A 9,776-nucleotide genomic window follows, 5' to 3' on the forward strand; every position below is an offset into this window, starting at 1 on the left:
CTAAAAACAGCATCATCTGTGGGCTGAAGCAGCCCATGACAACCAAGACCAGGTCCAGCTGTTTTGTAAGATTAAGAAATGCACAAAAAGAATAGAGACGCAGATCGTGAAAGCCCATGTGGGGATTTCCACATCTCTCCACATTAATTCCTAAAGCTTTCTCTATATGATAATACCCTTGTCAGGGAGCAGGGTTTTGCTTAAGGCACACTGTGAGGTCCATAGAGAACAAGATGGTAGCTGCCAATCTTACACCATGATTTCTAGCACTTGGGTGGAAGGGGTCAATTTCATAGTGTACTGTGTAGTGAAAAGAATATGGGATTAAGGGAGTCAGAGGTTCTAACTGATATAGTTATGTGACCTCTAGACGGACTCCCTCCTTCCCCTTCTTTTGGCTTCAGTTTTCCCCTGTGATTTTTAAGGTTCTGTGCTGATTATGGCTTCATTTTTGATGCCAATCCTGCTTCTGCACTCAACTCTTGGAGAAATTTCATGAAAACCAATGAAACAGGTGCTTGGCCTCAACTATGCAAAACCAATCCTATTGTCCCTGGAGTTCCCAGAAGGGAGAGGAGAATTATGGTTAAGCAAGAAAAAAGCTAGGAAAAAAAAAGATCATGAGAGAGAAGACAGGCAGGACCAAAAGCAAGGGGAGAGAAGAGAAGATAAAAGAAAGAGAGAGGGAAGAGAAAGAAGAGCAGGTGAGAAGAGAAGGGTCAGAGTAGAGTGAGACAAGATGGATATAATAGTGGGTAGTACTTTGTGATTCCAGTGGTAGAATCCCACCACCCTGAAAATGCAGACTAGCATTAAGCTCTTAAAATATACAGATGTCTGATCTCAGCTCAGACCCATGAATCAAAACCTCTGTAGTTGGAATCCAGCTGCTATGCTTTTAGGAAGATTCTCAGGAAATCCTGGCATGGAGCAAAGGCTAAAAACCATACTCAAGTTTGAGTGTGGTGAAGCTGGAACTGTCGCATAGGTACACTTGTTCCACAGGGCCCTTTTATCATACTCTTTCAAAGTGGGGTCTTGGAATCACCTCGAAAAGTTTTGCCATCTGTTCTGCACTGTTCCTTCCAGGAGCAGTCATTGATTTCTGGCTGCATTTCCTAGACCTAGTGATGGAGGGTCTGGCAAACACAGCTTCTCCCCTGATGACTATGCTGGGAAGCTTCTTAGAAAATCTCAAATATAACACTGTTTTAAGAAGTAAAATATGTACAGAAGTGAGAGCTGTCCTCTGGGTGGCACAATAGGACAGAACTTCTACATTGCATATACAACCTGGGGCCTCCACTCCTTATCTGGCTGATATTGACATACTTAGTCAACCATGAAATAGTACACAGAGGCAAGTTAACATTGTTACTCACTCCTGTGTATGCCAGGAACATATATCTGCTCGGTGGTCACTGAACGTTTGTTTCCTCAGTCTTTTAGTAGCTACGAACATGCTTACATTTTCAGTGATATATTAGCACATTCATATGACAACTTTACTTAAGTCTTGGTATACAAGAACGATTACATTGGCCAATGTTTATGTAGCTTTTTTTCTTGATAAGCTCAGAAATGACTAAGAAATCATCCTGAAATCATCAGCCACCTAGGATTATGTGGCTGGGGGGTGGGGAGCTAGTGTACGTCAAGTGATGTAGTCTTCAGTAACCTGAGGTTTGTGATGCTTGTGATACTTACAGATTCTACAGAGACCTCACAAGTAAGGAGAAAGAAGAACTCAACCATCATTTTTCAATAACCCTTGTGTTAACATTTTTGAGCTTTTTGGGGAGAATGCGGACATGGTTGAGACAGGTTTCTGTCTTCCACGAGCCTGTAGGCTTATGGATAAAACACATGGACTATCAAGACACAGAAATATAAAATGATTTGTGATTGTCTCTACGGGGGCACAGAATATATACTTTTAGGCACAGGAGAGGGCCACATTGATTTTAAGTGATTAGCCCTTAGAACGTCTTAGAAGAAGCTGCATGACTATAACTTCACAGGTGGGTCTAAGACATTCCAGGAAGAGGGAACAGCATGTACAAATGGATATTGGAGAAAACAGGGTGTCTGCAGAGAGAAGCAAGTGCTTGGTGGGCAGAAGGTTGACAGAAGAGGGTGATCAGGAAAGGTGGGTCTTAGGAAACTTGCCTGTCAGGCTGATGTGTTTGCATTTGAACTGGCTAGCACTGGGGACTCACTTAAAGACTTTGAGCTGGAAGGTGAGAAGGTGAGAGATTAGGCCTGTGATGTCACCACACATTCCTGCCTGTGGAAAAAGTTAAACTTGCAGGCCCTTCACCCTTTATTATCTAATGCAGTCACTGTGGCCTAGACTTTGTAGAGACTGATTAATATCAGTTTTGTAGGAAAGTCTGGCTCCTCTGTAATCTGCAGCTCCAGGAGTGTGAACAGGGACTCTTCCACCTGAGTGGAAGCCTTTGAAGGATTACAAGTTCTCATTCTTGCACTCCATAGTGATGGGGATACTTAGTAAAAAGAAAAATGTCCCTGTGGGATTCTTACCCAGTCATACTTGCCCTTGGAGAGAAAGAGTCTGTCCCCACCCTCAAAATCAGATCCTGCTAAGTCTGCCCTGCTGTGTGAGTTGCATACTCGAGTTGCTCTCTCCCACTTTCATTTTCATTAAGCCTTCTGTTAGCCCAGAAAACAACTTAACAAATGAATCTACATGAAATGCTAATAGTTTCCATTTTATAATGTGTTTTATCTCCAAGGTTAATATATGTAAGGAGAAAATGATTTTCTAATGGAGGAATTTCAGCACTCTTTCTGTGGAAGAGCTGTTCCTGGGTGCTCCAGATCACATACTGCATGTCTTCAGGGTGAGGAAAGCCTGCTTATTAAGCTGGGCCAGGGCATTGGCCAGGACACACCACTTCCCACAGTGATTGGCTGGCTTGCTGGATATTACTCCTTGGCTTAGAACTGGCTGCCTCCATCTGAGCAGCAACAATAAGATCTGGCCTTGATAGTCTTACAATGTTTTGTAGACTACCAAATACTTTTGCTTACTTTGTTTGGTATGGTTCTTATATCTTGTTTTATAAGAGGCAAAGATTATCAGGCCCGGTGCAGGGAGGGGGAGAAAAACTGAGCCTTGGACACCCTGTCCATGGCTCTTTCTTCTATCCTATGTTCTTTTCATCACTGACTTTAACCTTCTATCTGGAAAATAAAAGGATTTTCCATTTACAAAATATCCAGAAGCCATTAGCATAAATTCACTTCTTGCACTCTGAAGAATTTGTGAAATTTGAAGGTATTTTAGAGAATGTCTGGATGACTCTGTAGGTGATGTTGATGGTTCTTGTTATTTCCTTGATATCCAAACAACCTATCAGCATGTCTTATCTGCTGTACTTCAAAACAAACCTTAAGTTTAGCCAGTCCTCATCTTCATAGCCACTACTCTAGCCCCAAACACCATCTTTCCTTACCTGAACTAAATCCAGAGCTTGGGTTTCTCAGTAACAACCACAGGTCAACTGCCCCCTCACAGCCTTTGGGACATGGGAGATAAGGTGGGTTCCAGGGATTGGCTGTAGAGATTTAGACTAGGTAGGTTTGAAGTGACTTTATGCAAGCCAACCACCTTGGCCACAAGGCACTTAAGGAAGAATATGTGCTTCTTTTGTCCTAGCTCCTCTTCTGTCTTCAATGGTTCTTAGACTACTAAGTTATCTTCTTGCTTTTACTCTTTAATTCTTATAATTACTTTTCCACTGAATAGAAGGTAATTATTTTTTGTATTTTTTTATTGTTTTATTATTCATAGAAGGTAATGTTTAAGAGTAATTAAATTAGCTCAGTCCCTTTACCAGAATTCCCCAATGGTTTCCATTCCATGGCCTTTAGAGCTGTTAGTGATCTGGCCCCTCCCTGACTCTCTGACTTCATCTCCTAGATTTCTCAGCTTCACCCACTCTGTTCTCTTACATTGTTGCTGCCTCTGGTTCTAAACTGATAATCTGTATTGAGATATTTGCATGGTTGGTTCCTTCCCTAGAGCTTCTCCTTAGAAAGTTCTCTCCACCTGCCATCATGCTTATACCTTGCTTTAACCTTTATAAAGTGAACATATACTAATTAGTATGTTTGTTTTTTGTCTTCCTCCCTACAACTTTGTATGGAGATGCCATATCAGTTGCATCTCAAACAGTACAGCTTTACCTTACTTATTTGTGGAAAGAATTTGAGTCAGTTTTATTCATGGAGAAATTAAGGTTCTTAGTGGAAAGGGCAGATCAGAAGCAGAAACAACTCTGAAATTTTCTAAAATTCAAAATATTTCTGTATCCACTGTTCTCTCCTATTAGGTAATAATCAGTTTCTTTTCCAACATATGACCTCAATTTGAGGAAAATAACAGCATTTAACATTAGCATACACTATAGTTTGCACTTTCATTTGCTACAGTTTAAACTTGTTAATTATCAGGGCTGGAAGCAACCACAAAGATGACCTGCTGATCTTTTATTTTTGCACATGAAGAAATCAAGGCCCAAAGAGGATGTCCCACAGCTGGTTGTGGCAGAACCAAACTAGAACCAAGGTCTTTCTGCTCTATGTAGATATTTTCTCTTTTTCTATGTTGCTTAATACTGAATGTGTATGTCTGCTAACATATTTTACTGTTTCTTACTAAAATGAATTCTACTCCACATTTTAGTAGATAGTAACCCCAAAATGTACATTCCAAGAGGGAGATGGAAACTCATACAGCTGTCCAGAAGAGCTGTGCATGAAAGATGCCTAAAGGTGCTTGTATTGGCTGCAGTCTGCTCAGCCAGGTATATGGCGTGTCTGAGTCAGGGGCGGGTGAAGCATTTTCCTTTGACTATGATGCTTTCTACCTGCGTGCCCTGGCGGTCCTCTCAGGACCTGTTTTCTCCTGTGAGGTACAAGTAGCATACTCTGAAGTGCCAGATGAAGAGGCGATTTATGAACCACAAAGGCTGCATAAGAATGGGGTAGGTGACTTCTGGTGACCATAGTCTGGGAAACAGGGTTTCTACTACAGCTATAAACCACTTTCCCCTCCCTGCCTTTGAGACTTGGGGGAGAGGCCCTGGGGGTTAATGCAGGAGGCTCAGTTTGGAGAATTTGAAATGCTCAAATGCTAAGCCACTCTTTATGTTAAAATTGACAATCAGGGGCTTAAGGGAAATTTCTGTCCCCTTTGTCCTGGATCCTTTTCTTGTTTAAATGGATCTTAGATTCATAACAATCCAAGGATTAAACCTATGAAGTCATCTTATTCACAGCCTCAGCATTTCAGCAGAAGTTTGGGGAAAGCAACTCAGATTTCACTATTCCCAAGTAGGTACTCAAACAGCTCCAGCTCAGGAGTATTTTTGGCAAGAAGCAGCTAAGGAGAGAAGAAAGAGAAGGTGAGAGACAACAGAGAAGAACTGCCAAGAGGCAGAGGCAGAGATAGATATTGATTAGCCAGGCAAGGTGAGAAGGGATGGAGGAAAAAAAGAAGGCAGGAAAGGGGCAGATGGAACCAGACTGAAGTCAGCACATGATTAGGGGAGTGGGAAGGAAAAGTGAAATGAGGATAGGAGGAGCGACAGAGAAGACAAAAGAAGAGTTGAATGAGAGCCAGAGAGAGAGAGAGAGAGAGAGAGAGAGAGAGAGAGAGAGAGAGAGAGAAATTTAGAAAAAGGTTAGGGAAAAGGAGAAAGAGGACAGAGGACAAAGAGTAGAGGAGGGAGTAGAGGAGGGAGACAGGGATGTGGAAGGAAGGAAGGAGTAGGAATCCAGGGAGGGAGGAAGAGATCCCAGAGCACAGAGCAAGATGGAGGGGCTGTTCTTTGTTCTTTTCTTGGTTCCTGTTTGAGGAAACCTCTCCTTTTCTATTCTGTGGGGCTGTCAAGGGTCAGGTCCTAGATAGAGGAGAGAGAGGACCATTTGGAGGTATTATAGGACAAATGATAGATTCTGGGTCCCCAGTCAGGGGCCAGGGAGAGTTCCAGAATATATAGAAACTATAGCTTGTATTTTCCATGGTTGGTTCCATGGCTCTAGATTCATTGCTCTCCCAGACTATTCCAGCATGTGAGTGATGTTTGAATGCCTTATTTTGTGCTAAACCTCACCTGGAATTGCTAAGCCCTGAAAGCTCTAACATACATACATACTATGCATTCTCTCTTTGTCTTGACTTATACGAATAGAAATAGAGATACCTCCCAACCTCTCCCACCTCTTGATATTGTAGCTTGGGTCTAAGTATCAAGAAAATCCTAGTTGATGATAGCAGGATTGAACAAGTTCTTTGCCTCACTTTGTGGCATTCTTTTTCAGCTAATATTGACTCCTTTGAAGCTCATAAAATATTAGTCCTTGAAGAGACTGCAGGGACATCTGGTCTATGCCAGGAAATTAGCTGGCCTTTCCTTGATAAGAAACTATTTTGAAAAAAAGCTGTCAGAACTCTGATCTTGACATCAAACTTTCAACCTCACCACAAATAGATTTCTAGGACATTTTTTTCTTTTTTGAATTTCCTCTGTTGTTGAGGGAGGAGATAATTTGACAAAGATGCTATTGGTTCTTTCCTGACACATAGACACACAATAGTGATCAACTATGTTCACTGGTGTCCTGGACTTTTATATATCCATCCTGGGGATTCCTGACTTACATCTGTTCTTATTGGCCAGGAATCTGTTAGAGTTGTGTGGAAAGAAGCCTGGTCTTGGAATGTAGAAGTCTGCCCTTTGCAGCATGAAGCATTTTATTGCCCAAGTCTAAGCCTTAGTGATTCAAATTCTCAGGCTTATTAAATAATTTCTGAGATGGCCATCCAGCTTCAAATTTCTAGTTATCAAAATGAAGTCAATCTCTCTCTCTCTTTTTTTTTTCTCTCTCTCTCCCCCCCTCTCATTTCTCTTCTTTTATTGTAGAAAGGAAGACTAAAGTCTCATACTTGGTGAGAAAGGAGGAAGGGGGGTGAGTCAAAAATACTTTCTTCCCCATTGTAGAGAAAAGTAAAGTTCTTTAAGAGCCTATTACATCTTCTATAACAATTTTGCAGAGGAGATGGTTCAGTCTTCCAAATGTCCATATTTTATTTTCAAATCTCTTCTTAGAACAATGATTCCAAATCTCACCTGCCACACATATGTGCTTTTGTCTTTATTTGAGACCTCTAAAATGGTTAAGCATGATAATAAGTGAAGTAGTCTTTGTACATTGATGTGTAATGCATCTATGTGTGACAGCAGTACTTGCCTCTCAATGGCTGAGTGAGCTTATTTTGTGTGTAATTGTGCACATGTGTACATATATGAATAAAATTATAGAATGTGTATGTCAGAAGCACTGAATCAAAGTGGCCTGCGTTATTGTGTATGCCTGTGTGTGCGCAGGATTTTTTTTTTTAAGCCACTTTAGATCGTGTCGCCTCCCCTCACTTCTGTGATTGATTTTGCGAGGTTAATGGTGCGTAAAGGCGCTGGTGAGATCTGGGGGCGCCTCCTAGGCTGACGTCAGAGAGAGAATTTAAAAAGGGGGGAGACGGTGGAGAGCACACAAGCCTCTTAGGAGACGAGAGGTTCAGAGCCGTCGCTGCTGCCTGCTGATCGGCGTCTGGAGTTTGACCCACCGCTCTCCAGCTTGGCTCTCTGCACGGCCAAGATGCTGTCCTGCCGCCTCCAGTGCGCGCTGGCCGCGCTCTCCATCATCCTAGCCCTGGGCGGTGTCACCGGCGCGCCCTCGGACCCCAGACTCCGTCAGTTTCTGCAGAAGTCCCTGGCTGCTGCCGCAGGAAAGCAGGTAAAGAAACTCCCTCGACGTCTTCTCTTCCCTTTCCTGTTCCCCGCAGCCTTCAGCCCCTCGGTTTGAACTTGGCAGTTGTTTAGTTCTTCTAAAGAGTTTCGGTGCTTTTCACAGTCCCTCAGCTCCCAAACCTCCCAGGGAAACTTTTCAATTCTCGAATCCCCTTTTACTTCTTTTTTTCTGATCAGCGCAGACGGTCACAATTCAGGTGAGTTTTTTCCTGGCATTCAAGAAAATTCTGAAACCTGGGTAGCAAGGACACAAAGGCACTATGGCATCTATCCTGGGTGCTACCCACGGGAGGTACTGACCCAGGTGCTGAAACGCGGTCTTCTTCCAAGCAACAGGGCTAGGGGCTCGGGGCGCTGCAGATGGAGCTAATGTGCTTGTGTTCTTTGTAAAAACGGTAAGAACAATTTCCCACTTTCTAGCTCATGATATGGAAATTGAGTTCAGCAAATTGTTGGCATACTCTTTATCTTCGTAAAACTGCTTATATCACCCACTATTTCTGTGCGTGTGTGTGTGTGTGTGTGTGTGTTTCCTACAAAGGCAAAATGCTTGCAGAAATATTTACATTTGAAGCCCTTATGTAGAGCTTAGTTATTATAGCAACTGCTCTTATTATTTTTTCATTCTTAATTGATTTTAAGTGTCAAAAATGCAGTTGCAAATATTGGGTTTGAGTGTGACTAATCTGTTTTTCAAGCTAGCTTTCCCCATTTCTTCTTTTCTATTTCCCTCCTCTCTGTCTTTCCCTCTCCCTTCTGCCCCATACAGGAACTGGCCAAGTACTTCTTGGCAGAGCTGCTGTCTGAGCCCAACCAGACGGAGAATGATGCCCTGGAACCTGAAGATTTGTCCCAGGCTGCAGAACAGGATGAAATGAGGCTGGAGCTGCAGAGATCTGCTAACTCAAACCCAGCCATGGCACCCCGAGAACGCAAAGCTGGCTGCAAGAATTTCTTCTGGAAGACGTTCACATCCTGTTAGCTTTGTTAATTATTATTGTCTACATCAGACCTCTGACCCTTCTCCTTCAAACCCCATCTTTCTTCCCTAATCCCCCAAATCCTCAGCAAGACCCCTGCATTAGCAATTGAAGACTGTAAATATAAAATAAAATTATGGTGAAATTATGGAAAACAAGAATTTGATTGCTTATTGAGTAAATTGTTCTGTTCAATAATACATGATGAACTTGTTATAGTCAACTTATTTCAGATACACACTCCAGTTCTCACAGACATCTATTTAAAATTCTCTGTGACAATAAAGATTATGTTTTAAATGGTAACCCTTATGACTTGGGTCATTTGAAATGGAAAGGATTTCAAATAATTCAATAAATTTAAACTTGTACCCATGATAATTACTGGAAGGGTCTCCCATAAGCATCAACTGCGTATTAAATACACTTAAAATTACAAGTTGGGTTATCAAAATTCTTATTAGTATTTATGGGTAGGCAGGCTGAGATGTCCACCTGTCCAACAGGCTGGTATGTACAATATATAAAGTTTTAAAAATGGAAGAGAAATTCATTTAGCAGTTGGGGAAAAAGCTGGCTTAAATAACTAAGATAAACTTTAGCTTTTTAAAATTGTTTCTAGATTGTAAACATTAATCTATAAAGACACTATTTTTTTTTAATCTTCGACAATCCTCTCTGTAACTAAAAAAGGCTGAATGACTGTTTAAAAAGCTCCTAATTTTTTCTTGTGGGAGGGATAGTACATTTATTATAAGATTCTGGCATGGGAGTACTAGGGTTTCAGGAAACCTGTGTTGGATCACTGAATACTGCCCTATATTGAAGGTATCGTAGTTCAAAACCATTATCACAGAATCCCCGAAGGAGACATCTCAAATCTTTCTGATTTTATAAAAATGGGAGCCAAATAAAAATATCAAATATAATTTTTAAAGTGCTCAAGAAATTTCAACTA

General features: G+C 41.6%; 1 protein-coding gene across 1 annotated transcript; it reads left to right on the forward strand.

Moving 5' to 3' along the window:
* The first annotated feature begins 7,569 nt into the window (after window positions 1-7,569).
* Window positions 7,570-8,979, forward strand: Sst (somatostatin). Its single transcript, XM_020186347.2, has 2 exons — window positions 7,570-7,824; window positions 8,608-8,979. The coding sequence occupies exons 1-2, from the start codon at window positions 7,687-7,689 to the stop codon at window positions 8,818-8,820; spliced, it is 351 nt and encodes a 116-aa protein (XP_020041936.1). The 5' UTR covers window positions 7,570-7,686; the 3' UTR covers window positions 8,821-8,979.
* Window positions 8,980-9,776: the final 797 nt, after the last annotated feature.

Source organism: Castor canadensis, chromosome 5 (genome assembly GCF_047511655.1).
Source record: "Castor canadensis chromosome 5, mCasCan1.hap1v2, whole genome shotgun sequence".
NCBI classification, from domain to species: Eukaryota; Metazoa; Chordata; class Mammalia; order Rodentia; family Castoridae; genus Castor; species Castor canadensis.